This window comes from Oncorhynchus masou, chromosome 29 (genome assembly GCF_036934945.1).
Source record: "Oncorhynchus masou masou isolate Uvic2021 chromosome 29, UVic_Omas_1.1, whole genome shotgun sequence".
In the NCBI taxonomy this organism is placed as follows: domain Eukaryota; kingdom Metazoa; phylum Chordata; class Actinopteri; order Salmoniformes; family Salmonidae; genus Oncorhynchus; species Oncorhynchus masou.
This window is the reverse complement of record NC_088240.1, coordinates 1,595,039-1,614,052: the sequence shown is the minus strand read 5'-3', so window position 1 is coordinate 1,614,052 and position 19,014 is coordinate 1,595,039. Positions and strand designations below refer to the sequence as shown.

General features: G+C 42.8%; 1 protein-coding gene across 1 annotated transcript in view; it reads right to left on the bottom strand.

Moving 5' to 3' along the window:
- Window positions 1-19,014, bottom strand: part of LOC135518894 (hyccin 2-like) — a 326,139-nt gene that overhangs the window by 137,863 nt on the left and 169,262 nt on the right. The window contains 2 exon segments of the mRNA XM_064943845.1: window positions 4,995-5,075; window positions 11,735-11,914. Coding sequence (XP_064799917.1) covers window positions 4,995-5,075; window positions 11,735-11,914 — 261 coding nt within the window.

Here is a 19,014-nt window from a genome sequence, read left to right as displayed (position 1 = left end):
GCCCACAATGTCCTACTGTTGCGCAGGGCCCACAATGTCCTCTACAGAGGAAACGGGGCAGTGCTCTACAGAGGAAACGGGGCAGTGCTCTACAGAGGAAACGGGGCAGTGCTCTACAGAGGAAACGGGGCAGTGCTCTACAGAGGAAACGGGGCAGTGCTCTACAGAGGAAACGGGGCAGTGCTCTACAGAGGAAACGGGGCAGTGCTCTACAGAGGAAACGGGGCAGTGCTCTACAGAGGAAACGGGGCAGTGCTCTACAGAGGAAACGGGGCAGTGCTCTACAGAGGAAACGGGCAGTGCTCTACAGAGGAAACGGGGCAGTGCTCTACAGAGGAAACGGGGCAGTGCTCTACAGAGGAAACGGGCAGTGCACTACAGAGGAAACGGGCAGTGCACTACAGAGGAAACGGGGCAGTGCTCTACAGAGGAAACGGGGCAGTGCTCTACAGAGGAAACGGGGCAGTGCTCTACAGAGGAAACGGGGCAGTGCTCTACAGAGGAAACGGGGCAGTGCTCTACAGAGGAAACGGGGCAGTGCTCTACAGAGGAAACGGGGCAGTGCTCTACAGAGGAAACGGGGCAGTGCTCTACAGAGGAAACGGGGCAGTGCTCTACAGAGGAAACGGGGCAGTGCTCTACAGAGGAATCGGGGCAGTGCTCTACAGAGGAATCGGGGCAGTGCTCTACAGAGGAAACGGGGCAGTGCTCTACAGAGGAAACGGGGCAGTGCTCTAGAGGGAACAGGGCTGTGCTCTAGAGGGAACAGGGCAGTGCTCTACAGAGGGAACGGGGCTGTGCTCTACAGAGGGAACGGGGTTGTGCTCTACAGAGGGAACGGGGCTGTGCTCTACAGAGGGAACGGGGCAGTGCTCTACAGAGGAAACGGGGCAGTGCTCTACAGAGGAAACGGGGCAGTGCTCTACAGAGGAAACGGGGCTGTGCTCTACAGAGGAAACGGGGCAGTGCTCTACAGAGGAAACGGGGCAGTGCTCTACAGAGGAAACGGGGCTGTGCTCTACAGAGGAAACGGGGCTGTGCTCTACAGAGGGAACGGGGCAGTGCTCTACAGAGGGAACAGGGCAGTGCTCTACAGAGGGAACAGGGCTGTGCTCTACAGAGGGAACAGGGTTGTGCTCTACAGAGGGAACAGGGTTGTGCTCTACAGAGGGAACAGGGTTGTGCTCTACAGAGGGAACAGGGTTGTGCTCTACAGAGGGAACAGGGTTGTGCTCTACAGAGGGAACAGGGTTGTGCTCTACAGAGGGAACAGGGTTGTGCTCTACAGAGGGAACAGGGTTGTGCTCTACAGAGGGAACAGGGTTGTGCTCTACAGAGGGAACAGGGTTGTGCTCTACAGAGGGAACAGGGTTGTGCTCTACAGAGGGAACAGGGTTGTGCTCTACAGAGGGAACAGGGTTGTGCTCTACAGAGGAAACAGGGTTGTCATTCATTGACCGAGAGAGCAGAGCAGAAAGATTAACCGTTACCCCTAGAGGTGAACAATGAGAGCTAGATAAACCACCGTTACCCCTAGAGGTGAACATTGAGAGCTAGATAAACCACCGTTAGTTACCCCTAGAGGTGAACATTGAGATCTAGATAAACCACCGTTACCCCTAGAGGTGAACATTGAGAGCTAGATAAACCACCGTTACCCCTAGAGGTGAACAATGAGAGCTAGATAAACCACCGTTACCCCTAGAGGTGAACATTGAGCTAGATAAACCACCGTTACCCCTAGAGGTGAACAATGAGAGCTAGATAAACCACCGTTACCCCTAGAGGTGAACAATGAGAACTCGATAAACCACCGTTACCCCTAGAGGTGAACATTGAGAGCTAGATAAACCACCGTTACCCCTAGAGGTGAACAATGAGCTAGATAAACCACCGTTACCCCTAAAGGTGAACAATGAGCTAGATAAACCACCGTTACCCCTAGAGGTGAACAATGAGAACTCGATATACCACCGTTACCCCTAGAGGTGAACAATGAGAACTCGATATACCACCGTTACCCCTAGAGGTGAACAATGAGCTAGATAAACCACCGTTACCCCTAAAGGTGAACAATGAGCTAGATAAACCACCGTTACCCCTAGAGGTGAACAATGAGCTAGATAAACCACCGTTACCCCTAGAGGTGAACAATGAGAACTCGATATACCACCGTTACCCCTAGAGGTGAACAATGAGCTAGATAAACCACCGTTACCCCTAAAGGTGAACAATGAGCTAGATAAACCACCGTTACCCCTAGAGGTGAACAATGAGCTAGATAAACCACCGTTACCCCTAGAGGTGAACAATGAGAACTCGATAAACCACCGTTACCCCTAGAGGTGAACAATGAGAACTCGATAAACCACCGTTACCCCTAGAGGTGAACAATGAGAGCTAGATAAACCACCGTTACCCCTAGAGGTGAACAATGAGAACTCGATAAACCACCGTTACCCCTAGAGGTGAACAATGAGAACTCGATAAACCACCGTTACCCCTAGAGGTGAACAATGAGCTAGATAAACCACCGTTACCCCTAGAGGTGAACAATGAGCTAGATAAACCACCGTTACCCCTAGAGGTGAACAATGAGAGCTAGATAAACCACCGTTACCCCTAGAGGTGAACAATGAGAGCTAGATAAACCACCGTTACCCCTAGAGGTGAACATTGAGAGCTAGATAAACCACCGTTACCCCTAGAGGTGAACATTGAGAGCTAGATAAACCACCGTTACCCCTAGAGGTGAACATTGAGAGCTAGATAAACCACCGTTACCCCTAGAGGCGAACAATGAGAACTCGATAAACCACCGTTACCCCTAGAGGTGAACAATGAGAACTCGATAAACCACCGTTACCCCTAGAGGTGAAACAATGAGAACTCGATAAACCACCGTTACCCCTAGAGGTGAACAATGAGAACTCGATATACCACCGTTACCCCTAGAGGTGAACAATGAGCTAGATAAACCACCGTTACCCCTAAAGGTGAACAATGAGCTAGATAAACCACCGTTACCCCTAAAGGTGAACAATGAGCTAGATAAACCACCGTTACCCCTAGAGGTGAACAATGAGAGCTAGATAAACCACCGTTACCCCTAGAGGTGAACAATGAGAACTCGATAAACCACCGTTACCCCTAGAGGTGAACAATGAGAACTCGATAAACCACCGTTACCCCTAGAGGTGAACAATGAGCTAGATAAACCACCGTTACCCCTAGAGGTGAACAATGAGCTAGATAAACCACCGTTACCCCTAGAGGTGAACAATGAGAGCTAGATAAACCACCGTTACCCCTAGAGGTGAACAATGAGCTAGATAAACCACCGTTACCCCTAGAGGTGAACATTGAGAGCTAGATAAACCACCGTTACCCCTAGAGGTGAACAATGAGAGCTAGATAAACCACCGTTACCCCTAGAGGTGAACATTGAGAGCTAGATAAACCACCGTTACCCCTAGAGGTGAACATTGAGAGCTAGATAAACCACCGTTACCCCTAGAGGTGAACAATGAGCTAGATAAACCACCGTTACCCCTAGAGGTGAACAATGAGCTAGATAAACCACCGTTACCCCTAGAGGTGAACAATGAGCTAGATAAACCACCGTTACCCCTAGAGGTGAACAATGAGCTAGATAAAACACCGTTACCCCTAGAGGTGAACAATGAGAGCTAGATAAACCACCGTTACCCCTAGAGGTGAACAGTGAGAGCTAGATAAACCACCGTTACCCCGAGAGGTGAACAATGAGCTAGATAAACCACCGTTACCCCTAGAGGTGAACAATGAGAGCTAGATAAACCACCGTTACCCCTAGATAAACCACCGTTACCCCTAGAGGTGAACAATGAGAGCTAGATAAACCACCGTTACCCCTAGATAAACCACCGTTACCCCTAGAGGTGAACAATGAGAGCTAGATAAACCACCGTTACCCCTAGAGGTGAACAATGAGAACTCGATAAACCACCGTTACCCCTAGAGGTGAACAATGAGAACTCGATAAACCACCGTTACCCCTAGAGGTGAACAATGAGAGCTAGATAAACCACCGTTACCCCTAGATAAACCACCGTTACCCCTAGAGGTGAACAATGAGAGCTAGATAAACCACCGTTACCCCTAGAGGTGAACAATGAGAACTCGATAAACCACCGTTACCCCTAGAGGTGAACAATGAGAGCTAGATAAACCACCGTTACCCCTAGAGGTGAACAATGAGAGCTAGATAAACCACCGTTACCCCTAGATAAACCACCGTTACCCCTAGAGGTGAACAATGAGAGCTAGATAAACCACCGTTACCCCTAGATAAACCACCGTTACCCCTAGAGGTGAACAATGAGAGCTAGATAATCCACCGTTACCCCTAGAGGTGAACAATGAGAGCTAGATAAACCATCGTTACCCCTAGAGGTGAACAATGAGCTAGATAATCCACCGTTACCCCTAGAGGTGAACAATGAGAGCTAGATAAACCATCGTTACCCCTAGAGGTGAACAATGAGCTAGATAAACCACCGTTACCCTGAGAGGTGAACATTGAGAGCTAGATAAACCACCGTTACCCCTCGAGGTGAACAATGTGAATAACATCACAGAGCCTCCATTCTTCACCCTCCAGACAGTCAGATAATAAGCCTGTTTTACAGCCAGGAGAGATGGGTGAAGGCAATTACTGTCTCAAATGACCCAATATTCCCTATATAGTGTACTGGAATATGGTACCCTGTGGGATGTGCCCACAGAGGATGGACAGAGGGCAACAAAACACACATAGAAAAGCCGTTTAATTTTCATAGGTGCAGTGAAATGTTTTGTTTTCCAGAGTCAGGCTTGGTAGTACAGTGCCACTGGAGCATATCAGCACATTTCCCAGAGGCGCAGACAGATTTTTCACCTTGTCGGCTCGGGCATTTGAACCAGCGACCTTTCGGTTACTGGCCCAACACTATTCGCTAGGCTACCAGTCTTACCTCGTGATACACAGAGGGCTTGGACAGGGAGGGGATGGTGAACGACAGGAGCTTGCTGTTCCCATCTTTGTCCACAATCTCCTGAAAAACCAGAGCGAGAAAGTAATGTTGGAGAGCTTTTGGCCGGGTTGGTTAGTTTGAACAGTCTGGTTGATAGTGTGTGTGTGTGTGTGTGTGTGTGTGTGTGTGTGTGTGTGTGTGTGTGTGTGTGTGTGTGTGTGTGTGTGTGAATAAACAGGTTAGCTGAGAACGTCAGGAAAACGATGAGCACGATTCAATGGGGCCAAAGTGATTCTGGACGGCCAGACCTTTATTTAACTAGGCAAGTCAGTTAGGAACACATTCTTATTTTCAATGACGGCCGAGGAACAGTGGGTTAACTGCCTGTTCAGGGGTAGAACGACAGATTTGTACCTTGTCAGCTCGGGGATTTGAACTTGCAACCTTCCGGTTACTAGTCCAACGCTCTTACCACTAGGCTACCCTGCAGAGGTCAACGAAACAAGCTCTTCAATGCAGAGGTCAATGAAAAAAGCTTCTTTGGCTGGGTTGGTTGATTTTAACAGTCTGGTGGACAGTGTTTGTGTGTGCTTTGAGAGTAAGCTTAGTGACCTTTGCTCTGTGTCGTAATGGAATGCATGCCCTTAGTTTCTCCTATCCTCTGTCATCCTCTGGGAGAGTTACTCACTGGGTCTGTCTGTACCCCAACACTAATCCTTCATGAGATCAGCACTGTTAATGCCAACCATGCCATTCACTAATATGCTAACCATGCTATTGCTAACCATGCTATTTGCTTATCATGAAAATTTCTTATGAAAATTGCTTATCGTGCTAACCATACCCTTCACAGCTGTGATAATGCTAACCCTGCTACCATGCTAACCATGTCCTTGAATGCTATGCTAATTGCTAACCACACCATTCACTGCCTGACTGCCTGCCCAGAGCCAGGTTCTCTCTGTATATCCAATGTCTGTCTGCAGAGAGCCGTGGTGTGTAACTGATGAGAGTAGTCTACAGCCATGGTAGATGAGAGTAGATGGAGGATCGTAAATTACGCATCACACACACATAGACGGAGCCCTCAACAACGATATCTGCAGCAGTTACTAGATAGACCCAGGGATCTGTCCTTTCCACAGGTCCTGACAAAGTTTTAGTAGCCTCTTCCAGTAACGACAGCAGACCTTCATCTGACCTTCAGCACCAGATGTCCAAGCCTCTTCCATAGACTCTAAAGCCCAATCACACCCCTAACATCCAGCCTCTTCCATAGAAACTAAAGCCCTATCCCACCCGTAATATCCAACCTCTTCCATAGAGACTAAAGCCCTATCCCACCACTAACATCCAGCCTATTCCATAGACACTAAAGCCCTATCCCACCCCGAACATCCAGCCTCTTCCATAGAGCCTAAAGCCCCACCCCTAACATCCAGCCTCTTCCATAGAGACTAAAGCCCTATCCCACCCCTAACATCCAGCCACTTCCATAGAGACTAAAGCCCTATCCCACCCTAACATCCAGCCTCTTCCATTGAGACTAAAGCCCTATCCCACCCCTCACAACCAGCCTCTTCCATAGACTAAAGCCCTATCCCACCCGTAACATCCAGCCTATTCCAGAGACAAAAGCCCTATCCCACCCTAACATCCAACCTCTTCCATAGAGACTAAAGCCCTATCCCACCCCTAACATCCAGCCTCTACCTTAGAGAAGCCCTATCCCACCGAACATCCAGGCTCTTCCATAGAGACTAAAGCCCTATCCACCCCTAACATCCAGCCTATTCCAGAGACTAAAGCCCAAACCCACCTCTAACATCCAGCCTATTCCATAGAGACTAAAGCCCTATCCCACCCCTAACATCCAGACTATTCCATAGACACTAAAGCCCCACCCCTAACATCCAGCCTCTTCCATTGAGACTAAAGCCATATCCCACCACAAACATCCAGGCTCTTCCATAGAGACTAAAGCCCTATCCCACCCCTAACATCCAGCATATTCCCATAGAGACCAAATCCCTATCCCACCGCTAACATCCAGGCTCTTCCATAGAGACTAAAGCCCTATCCACCCCTAACATCCAGCCTCTTCCATAGAGAAGCCCTATCCCACCCCTAACATCCAGCCTCTTCCATAGAGACTAAAACCATATCACACCCCTAACATCCAGACTCTTCCATAGAGAAGCCCTATCCCACACCTAACATCCAGCCTCTTCCATAGAGACTAAAACCATATCACACCCCTAACATCCAGACTCTTCCATAGAGAAGCCCTATCCCACCCCTAACATCCATCCTCTTCCATAGAGACTAAAGCCCTATACCACCGATAACATCCAGGCTATTCCATAGAGACTAAAACCCCACTGCTAACATCCAGCCTCTTCCAGTGGCTAAAACCCTATCCCACCCCTAACATCCAGCCTTTTCCATAGAGAAGCCCTATCCCAACCCTAACATCCAGCCTCTTCCACAGAGACTAAAGCCCTATCCCACCCCTAACATCCAGCCTCTTCCATAGAGACTAAAGCCCTATCCCATCCCTAACATCCAGCCTCGTCCATAGGATCCCTATCCCAACCTAACATCCAGGCTCTTCCATAGAGACTAAAGCCCTATCCCACCCCTAACATCCAGCCTCTTCCATAGAGAATAAAGCCCTATCCCACCGCTAACATCCAGCCACTTCCATAGAGACGAAAGCCCTATACCACCGCTAAGATCCAGCCTCTTCCATAGAGACTAAAGCCCTGTCCCACCCCTAACATCCAGCCTCTTCCATAGAGACTAAAGCCCTATCCCACCGCTAACATCCAGCCACTTCCATAGAGACGAAAGCCCTATACCACCGATAACATCCAGGCTATTCCATAGAGACTAAAGCCCTGTCCCACCCCTAACATCCAGCCTCTTCCATAGAGACTAAAGCCCTGTCCCACCCCTAACATCCAGCCTCGCCCATAGGATACCTATCCCAACCTAACATCCAGGCTCTTCCATAGAGACTAAAGCCCTATCCCACCCCTAACATCCAGCCTATTCCATAGACACTAAAGCCCTATCCCACCCCTAACATCCAGTCTCATCCATAGAGAAGCCCTATCCCACCCTAACATGCAGCCTTTTCAATAGAGAAGCCCTATCCCAACCCTAACATCCAGCCTCTTCCATAGAGACTAAAGCCCTATCCCACCCCTAACATCCAGCCTCTTCCATAGAGACTAAAGCCCTATTTCACCCCTAACATCCAGCCTATTCCATAGAGACTAAAGCCCAATACCACGCCTAACATCCAGCCTCTTCCATAGAGACTAAAGCCCTATCCCACCCCAAACATCCAGCCTCTTCAATAGAGACTAAAGCCCTGTCCCACCCCTAACATCCAGCCTCTTCCATAGAGCCTAAAGCCCTATTCCACCCCTAACATCCAGCCTCGTCCATAGGATCCCTATCCCAACCTAACATCCAGGCTCATCCAGAGACTACAGCCCTATTCCACCCCTGACATCCAGCCTCTTCCATAGATACTAAAGCCCTATCCCACCCCACACATCTAGCCTATTCCATAGAGACGAAAGCCCTATCCCACCCCTAACATCCAGGCTATTCCATAGAGACTAAAGCCCCACTGCTAACATCCATCCTCTTTCATAGAGACAAAAGCCCTATCCCAACCCTAACATCCAACCTCTTCCATAGAGACAAAAGCCCTATCCCACCCCTAACATCCAGTCTCATCCATAGAGAAGCCCTATCCCACCCTAACATCCAGGCTCTTCCATGGAGACAAAAGCCCTATCCCACCCCTAACATCCAGCCTATTCCATAGAGACAAAAGCCCCACCCCTAACATCCAGGCTCTTCCATAGAGACTAAAGCCCTATCCCACCCCTAACATCCAACCTCTTCCATAGAGACTAAAGCCCTATCCCACCACTAACATTCTGCCTCTTCCATAGACACTAAAGCCCCACCCCTAACATCCAGCCTCTTCCATAGAGACTAAAGCCCTATCCCACCCCACACATCTAGCCTATTCCATAGAGACGAAAGCCCTATCCCACCCCTAACATCCAGGCTATTCCATAGAGACTAAAGCCCTATCCCAACCCTAACATCCAGGCTCTTGCATGGAGACTAAAGCCCTATCCCACCCGTAACATCCAGCCTATTCCATAGAGACAAAAGCCCTATCCCACCCCTAACATCCAACCTCTTCCATAGAGACTAAAGCTCTATCCCACCCAAACATCCAGCCTCTTCCATAGAGACTGAAGCCCTATCCCATCCCTGACATCCAGCCATTTCCATAGAGACTGAAGCCCTATCCCACCCCTAACATCCAGCCTATTCCATAGACACTAAAGCCCCACCCCTAACACCCAGCCTCTTCCATTGAGAAGCCCTATCCCACCCCTAACATCCAGCATCTTCCATAGAGACTACAGCCCTATCCAACCCCACACATCTAGCCTATTCCATAGAGACGAAAGCCCTATCCCACCCCTAACATCCAGGCTATTCCATAGAGACTAAAGCCCCACTGCTAACATCCATCCTCTTCCATAGAGACAAAAGCCCTATCCCAACCCTAACATCCAGGCTCTTCCATGGAGACAAAAGCCCTATCCCACCCTAACATCCAGCCTATTCCATAGAGACAAAAGCCCCACCCCTAACATCCAGGCTCTTCCATAGAGACTAAAGCCCTATCCCACCCCTAACATCCAACCTCTTCCATAGAGACTAAAGCCCTATCCCAACCCTAACATCCAGGCTCTTCCATGGAGACAAAAGCCCTATCCACCCCTAACATCCAGCCTATTCCATAGAGACAAAAGCCCCACCCCTAACATCCAGGCTCTTCCATAGAGACTAAAGCCCTATCCACCCCTAACATCCAACCTCTTCCATAGAGACTAAAGCCCTATCCCACCACTAACATTCTGCCTCTTCCATAGACACTAAAGCCCCACCCCTAACATCCAGCCTCTTCCATAGAGACAAAAGCCCTATCCCACCCTAACATCCAGCCTCTTCCATAGAGAAGCCCTATCCCACCCTAACATCCAGCCTCTTCCATAGAGAAGCCCTATCCCACCCCTAACATCCAGCCTCTTCCATAGAGACTAAAGCCCTATCCCACCCTAACATCCAGCATCTTCCAAAGAGAAGAAAGCCCTATCCAACCCCTAACATCCAGCCTCTTCCATAGAGAATAAAGCACTATCCAACCCGTAACATCCAGCCTATTCCAGAGACAAAAGCCCTATCCCACCCCTAACATCCAACCTCTTCCATAGAGACTAAAGCTCTATCCCACCCCTAACATCCAGCCTCTTCCTTAGAGAATAAAGCCCTATCCCACCCGAACATCCAGGCTCTTCCATAGAGACTAAAGCCCTATCCGACCCCTAACATCCAGCCTATTCCATAGACACTAAAGCCCCACCCCTAACATCCAGCCTCTTCCATAGAGACGAAAGCCCTATCCCACCCCTAACATCCAGGCTCTTCCATAGAGACTAAAGCCCTATCCCATCCCTAACATCCAGCCTCTTCCATAGAGACTAAAGCCCCACCACTAACATCCAACCTCTTCCATAGAGACTAAAGCCCTATTTCATCCCTAACATCCAGCCTATTCCATAGAGACTAAAGCCCTATCCCACCCCTAACATCCAGGCTCTTCCATAGAGACTAAAGCCCTATCCCATCCCTAACATCCAGCCTCTTCCATAGAGACTAAAGCCCCACCACTAACATCCAACCTCTTCCATAGAGACTAAAGCCCTATTTCATCCCTAACATCCAGCCTATTCCATAGAGACTAAAGCCCTATCCCACCCCTAACATCCAGCCTCTTCCATAGAGACTAAAGCCCTATTTCACCCCTAACATCCAGTCTATTCCATAGAGACTAAAGCCCCACCACTAACATCCAACCTCTTCCATAGAGACTAAAGCCCTATTTCATCCCTAACATCCAGCCTATTCCATAGAGACTAAAGCCCTATCCCACCCCTAACATCCAGGCTCTTCCATAGAGACTAAAGCCCTATCCCATCCCTAACATCCAGCCTCTTCCATAGAGACTAAAGCCCCACCACTAACATCCAACCTCTTCCATAGAGACTAAAGCCCTATTTCATCCCTAACATCCAGCCTATTCCATGGAGACTAAAGCCCTATCCCACCCCTAACATCCAGCCTCTTCCATAGAGACTAAAGCCCTATTTCACCCCTAACATCCAGCCTCTTCCATAGAGACTAAAGCCCAATACCACGCCTAACATCCAGCCTCTTCAATAGAGACCAAAGCCCTATCCCACCCCTAACATCCAGGCTCTTCCATAGAGACTAAAGCCCCACTGCAAACATCCAGAAACTTCCATAGAGACTAAAGCCATATTCCACCCCTAACATCCAGCCCATTCCAGACACTAAAGCCCCACCCCTAACATCCAGCCTCTTCCATTGAGCCTAAGGCCCTATCCCACCCCTAACATCCATCCTCTTCCATAGAGACTAAAGCCCTATCCCACCCCTAACATCTAGCCTATTCCATAGAGACAAAAGCCATATCCCACCCCTAACATCCAGGCTCTTCCATAGAGACTAAAGCCCTATCTCCTAACCCCTCACAGTCTGTACATATGCCTAGCATGAGGGGTAGGGTTATAACTAGGTTAGTTCTGTAGGTTTAGGTAGGTAGTAGTAGTTACCAGGTTGTATATGCCCAGCAGCAAGGCCTCTATGCAGCCGTTGCTCTGGCGGTCCCTGCTGGCGGTGATGCGGAGGTACACCCAGACCAGCTCTGGAAGGAACTGCAGTGTGAAGCGTCTCAGGCGGTCCTCAGAGCTCCGGTACATCTCAAACAGCTGGTGACAGACAGGCTCAAGGAGCTACAGGGATAGAGTAACATAATACAACCATTAGACTACAGGGAAATATAATACAACCATTAGACTACAGGGTAATATAATACAACCATTAGACTACAGAGTAATATAATACAACCATTAGACTACAGGGATAGAGTAATATAATACAACCATTAGACTACAGGGATAGAGTAATATAATACAACTATTAGACTACAGGGAAATATAATACAACCATTAGACTACAGGGATAGAGTAATATAATACAACCATTAGACTACAGGGATAGAGTAACATAATACAACCATTAGACTACAGGGAAATATAATACAACCATTAGACTACAGAGTAATATAATACAACCATTAGACTACAGGGATAGAGTAACATAATACAACCATTAGACTACAGGGAAATATAATACAACCATTAGACTACAGGGAAATATAATACAACCATTAGACTACAGGGTAATATAATACAACCATTAGACTACAGGGATAGAGTAACATAATACAACCATTAGACTACAGGGAAATATAATACAACCATTAGACTACAGGGAAATATAATACAACCATTAGACTAAAGAGTAATATAATACAACCATTAGACTACAGGGATAGAGTAACATATACAAACATTAGACTACAGGGAAATATAATACAACCATTAGACTACAGGGATAGAGTAATATAATACAACCATTAGACTACAGGGAAATATAATACAACCATTAGACTACAGGGATAGAGTAACATAATACAACCATTAGACTACAGGGAAATATAATACAACCATTAGACTACAGGGATAGAGTAATATAATACAACCATTAGACTATAGGAATAGAGTAACATAATACAACCATTAGACTACAGGAAATATAATACAACCATTAGACTCCAGGGTAATATAATACAACCATTAGACTACAGGGAAATATAATACAACCATTAGACTACAGGGAAATATAATACAACCATTAGACTACAGGGAAATATAATACAACCATTAGACTACAGGGAAATATAATACAACCATTAGACTACAGGGATAGAGTAATATAATACAACCATTAGACTCCAGGGTAATATAATACAACCATTAGACTCAGGGTAATATAATACAACCATTAGACTACAGGGAAATATTATACAACCATTAGACTACAGGGAAATATTATACAACCATTAGACTACAGGGAAATATAATACAACCATTAGACTACAGGGATAGAGTAATATTATACAACCATTAGACTACAGGGTAATATAATACAACCATTAGACTACAGGGTAATATAATACAACCATTAGACTATAGGGTAATATAATACAACCATTAGACTACAGGGTAATATAATACAACCATTAGACTACAGGGTAACATAATACAACCATTAGACTACAGGGAAATATAATACAACCATTAGACTACAGGGATAGAGTAATATAATACAACCATTAGACTACAGGGAAATATAATACAACCACTAGACTACAGGGTAACATAATACAACCATTAGACTACAGGGTAACATAATACAACCATTAGACTACAGGGAAATATAATACAACCATTAGACTACAGGGATAGAGTAATATAATACAACCATTAGACTACAGGGAAATATAATACAACCATTAGACTACAGGGAAATATAATACAACCATTAGACGACAGGGAAATATAATACAACCATTAGACTACAGGGAAATATAATACAACCATTAGACTACAGGGATAGAGTAATATAATACAACCATTAGACTACAGGGAAATATAATACAACCATTAGACTACAGGGAAATATAATACAACCATTAGACTACAGGGAAATATAATACAACCATTAGACAACAGGGTAATATAATACAACCATTAGACTACAGGGATAGAGTAACATAATACAACCATTAGACTACAGGAAATATAATACAACCATTAGACGACAGGGAAATATAATACAACCATTAGACAACAGGGTAATATAATACAACCATTAGACTACAGGGATAGAGTAACATAATACAACCATTAGACTACAGAGTAATATAATACAACCATTAGACTACAGGGAAATATAATACAACCATTAGACTACAGAGTAATATAATACAACCATTAGACTACAGGGATAGAGTAACATAATACAACCATTAGACTACAGGGAAATATAATACAACCATTAGACTCCAGGGTAATATAATACAACCATTAGACTACAGGGATAGAGTAACATAATACAACCATTAGACTATAGGAATAGAGTAACATATACAACCATTAGACTACAGGGAAATATAATACAACCATTAGACTACAGGGAAATATAATACAACCATTAGACTCCAGGGTAATATAATACAACCATTAGACTACAGGGATAGAGTAACATAATACAACCATTAGACTACAGGGATAGAGTAACATAATACAACCATTAGACTACAGGGAAATATAATACAACCATTAGACTACAGGGAAATATAATACAACCATTAGACTACAGGGAAATATAATACAACCATTAGACTACAGAGTAATAAAATACAACCATTAGACTACAGGGTAATATAATACAACCATTAGACTACAGGGATAGAGTAATATAATACAACCATTAGACTACAGGGATAGAGTAATATAATACAACCATTAGACTACAGGGAAATATAATACAACCATTAGACTACAGGGAAATATTATACAACCATTAGACTACAGGGAAATATAATACAACCATTAGACTACAGAGTAATAAAATACAACCATTAGACTACAGGGTAATATAATACAACCATTAGACTACAGGGATAGAGTAATATAATACAACCATTAGACTACAGGGTAATATAATACAACCATTAGACTACAGGGAAATATAATACAACCATTAGACTATAGGGTAATATAATACAACCATTAGACTACAGGGTAATATAATACAACCATTAGACTACAGGGTAACATAATACAACCATTAGACTACAGGGAAATATAATACAACCATTAGACTACAGGGATAGAGTAATATAATACAACCATTAGACTACAGGGAAATATAATACAACCATTAGACTACAGGGTAACATAATACAACCATTAGACTACAGGGTAACATAATACAACCATTAGACTACAGGGAAATATAATACAACCATTAGACTACAGGGATAGAGTAATATAATACAACCATTAGACTACAGGGAAATATAATACAACCATTAGACGACAGGGAAATATAATACAACCATTAGACGACAGGGAAATATAATACAACCATTAGACTACAGGGAAATATAATACAACCATTAGACTACAGGGATAGAGTAATATAATACAACCATTAGACTACAGGGATAGAGTAATATAATACAACCATTAGACTACAGGGAAATATAATACAACCATTAGACTACAGGGAAATATAATACAACCATTAGACAACAGGGTAATATAATACAACCATTAGACTACAGGGATAGAGTAACATAATACAACCATTAGACTACAGAGTAATATAATACAACCATTAGACTACAGAGTAATATAATACAACCATTAGACTACAGGGATAGAGTAACATAATACAACCATTAGACTACAGGGAAATATAATACAACCATTAGACTCCAGGGTAATATAATACAACCATTAGACTACAGGGATAGAGTAACATAATACAACCATTAGACTATAGGAATAGAGTAACATATACAACCATTAGACTACAGGGAAATATAATACAACCATTAGACTACAGGGAAATATAATACAACCATTAGACTCCAGGGTAATATAATACAACCATTAGACTACAGGGATAGAGTAACATAATACAACCATTAGACTACAGGGATAGAGTAACATAATACAACCATTAGACTACAGGGAAATATAATACAACCATTAGACTACAGGGAAATATAATACAACCATTAGACTACAGGGAAATATAATACAACCATTAGACTACAGAGTAATAAAATACAACCATTAGACTACAGGGTAATATAATACAACCATTAGACTACAGGGATAGAGTAATATAATACAACCATTAGACTACAGGGTAATATAATACAACCATTAGACTACAGGGAAATATAATACAACCATTAGACTACAGGGATAGAGTAACATAATACAACCATTAGACTACAGAGTAATATTATAAAACCATTAGACTACAGGGTAATATAATACAACCATTAACTACAGAATAATAGAATACAACCATTAGACTACAGGGATAGAGTAACATAATACAACCATTAGACTACAGGGATAGAGTAATATAATACAACCATTAGACTACAGGGTAATATAATACAACAATTAGACTACAGGGATAGAGTAATATAATACAACCATTAGACTACAGGGAAATATAATACAACCATTAGACTACAGGGTAATATAATACAACCATTAGACTACAGGGTAATATTATACAACCATTAGACTACAGGGTAATATAATACAACCATTAGACTACAGGGTAATAGAATACAACCATTAGACTACAGGGATAGAGTAATATAATACAACCATTAGACTACAGGGATAGAGTAACATAATACAACCATTAGACTACAGAGTAATATAATACAACCATTAGACTACAGGGAAATATAATACAACCATTAGACTACAGGGATAGAGTAACATAATACAACCATTAGACTACAGAGTAATATTATAAAACCATTAGACTACAGGGTAATATAATACAACCATTAACTACAGAATAATATAATACAACCATTAGACTACAGGGATAGAGTAATATAATACAACCATTAGACTACAGGGATAGAGTAATATAATACAACCATTAGACTACAGGGTAATATAATACAACCATTAGACTACAGGGTAATATAATACAACCATTAGACTACAGGGTGTTAGAGCCGATTTGGACATATTTGCGTAAAAGACTGAACATATGGAGCTCCATGTATATTTGTGTAAATATATTAAATATTAATGTAAATGATGAAATATTAGGTACGTACTATTATGATTTATATTTACCTGATTTGAGATATATTTACATTTACATTTAAGTAATTTAGCAGACGCTCTTATCCAGAGCGACTCATTTGTTGTTTGTGTAACTCAGTTTTTGGCCCCCCCTCTTGCCTATTCATTGTATTGTGGTAAGTGTGTTAGGATAAAGGCAGGAAGTTGGGCCTTCGGGAGGGGGAGTCCTTGCTAGATGCGGGAGCGGTATAGTTTTTTGACCATACAAACATACAGACATACAGACATAACCCCACCTCTTCAAGGAATACCTAGGATAGGATAAGTAATCCTTCTCACCCCCCCCTTAAATGATTTAGATGCACTATTGTAAAGTGGCTGTTCCACTGGATGTCAGAAGGTGAATTCACCAATTTGTAAGTCGCTCTGGATAAGAGCGTCTGCTAAATGACTTAAATGTAAAAAATGTAAATGTAATGTGTATTTTCCATATAAAGTATTCTATGCTTTAAGTTGATTGGAGAATAACTTATTTGTTAGATATAAGAAGAATAAACATTTTTGTTGCACCATATCCCTGGATGTCATGGAATGTTTGGCCGTTTGGAAACCGAGTGTGGACTGTATGCGTACCAAACCACCCCGCTTCAGGCTTGGGCAGCGGTTATGGTAAAGACGAAAGGAAGCCACTACACAGGGTAATATAATACAACCATTAGACTACAGAGTAATATAATACAACCATTAGACTACAGGGTAATATAATACAACCATTAGACTACAGGGAAATATAATACAACCATTAGACTACAGGGAAATATAATACAACCATTAGACTACAGGGATAGAGTAATATAATACAACCATTAGACTACAGGGTAATATAATACAACCATTAGACTACAGGGAAATATAATACAACCATTAGACTACAGGGATAGAGTAATATAATACAACCATTAGACTACAGGGATAGAGTAATATAATACAACCATTAGACTACAGGGAAATATAATACAACCATTAGACTACAGGGATAGAGTAATATAATACAACCATTAGACTACAGGGATAGAGTAATATAATACAACCATTAGACTACAGGGATAGAGTAATATAATACAACCATTACACTACAGGGTAACATAATACAACCATTAGACTCCAGGGATAGAGTAATATAATACAACCATTAGACTACAGGGATAGAGTAATATAATACAACCATTAGACTCCAGGGTAATATAATACAACCATTAGACTACAGGGAAATATAATACAACCATTAGACTACAGGGTAAAATAATACAACCATTAGACTACAGGGTAATATAATACAACCATTAGACTACAGGGTAATATAATACAACCATTAGACTACAGGGATAGAGTAACATAATACAACCATTAAACTACAGGGTAATAAAATACAACCATTAGACTACAGGGATAGAGTAATATAATACAACAATTAGACTACAGGGTAATATAATACAACCATTAGACTACAGGGTAATATAATACAACCATTAGACTATAGGGTAATATAATACAACCATTAGACTACAGGGAAATATAATACAACCATTAGACTACAGGGTAATATTATACAACCATTAGACTACAGGGATAGAGTAATATAATACAACCATTAGACGACAGGGAAATATAATATAACCATTAGACTACAGGGTAATATTATACAACCATTAGACTACAGGGATAGAGTAATATAATACAACCATTAGACTACAGGGATAGAGTAATATAATACAACCATTAGACTACAGAGTAATATAATACAACCATTAGACTACAGAGTAACATAATACAACCATTAGACTCCAGGGAAATATAATACAACCATTAGACTACAGGGTAATATTATACAACCATTAGACTACAGGGATAGGATAATATAATACAACCATTAGACTACAGGGTTAGAGTAATATAATACAACCATTAGACTACAGGGTAATATAATACAACCATTAGACAACAGGGATAGAGTAATATAATACAACCATTAGACTACAGGGAAATATAATACAACCATTAGACTACAGGGAAATATAATACAACCATTAGACTACAGGGATAGAGTAATATAATACAACCATTAG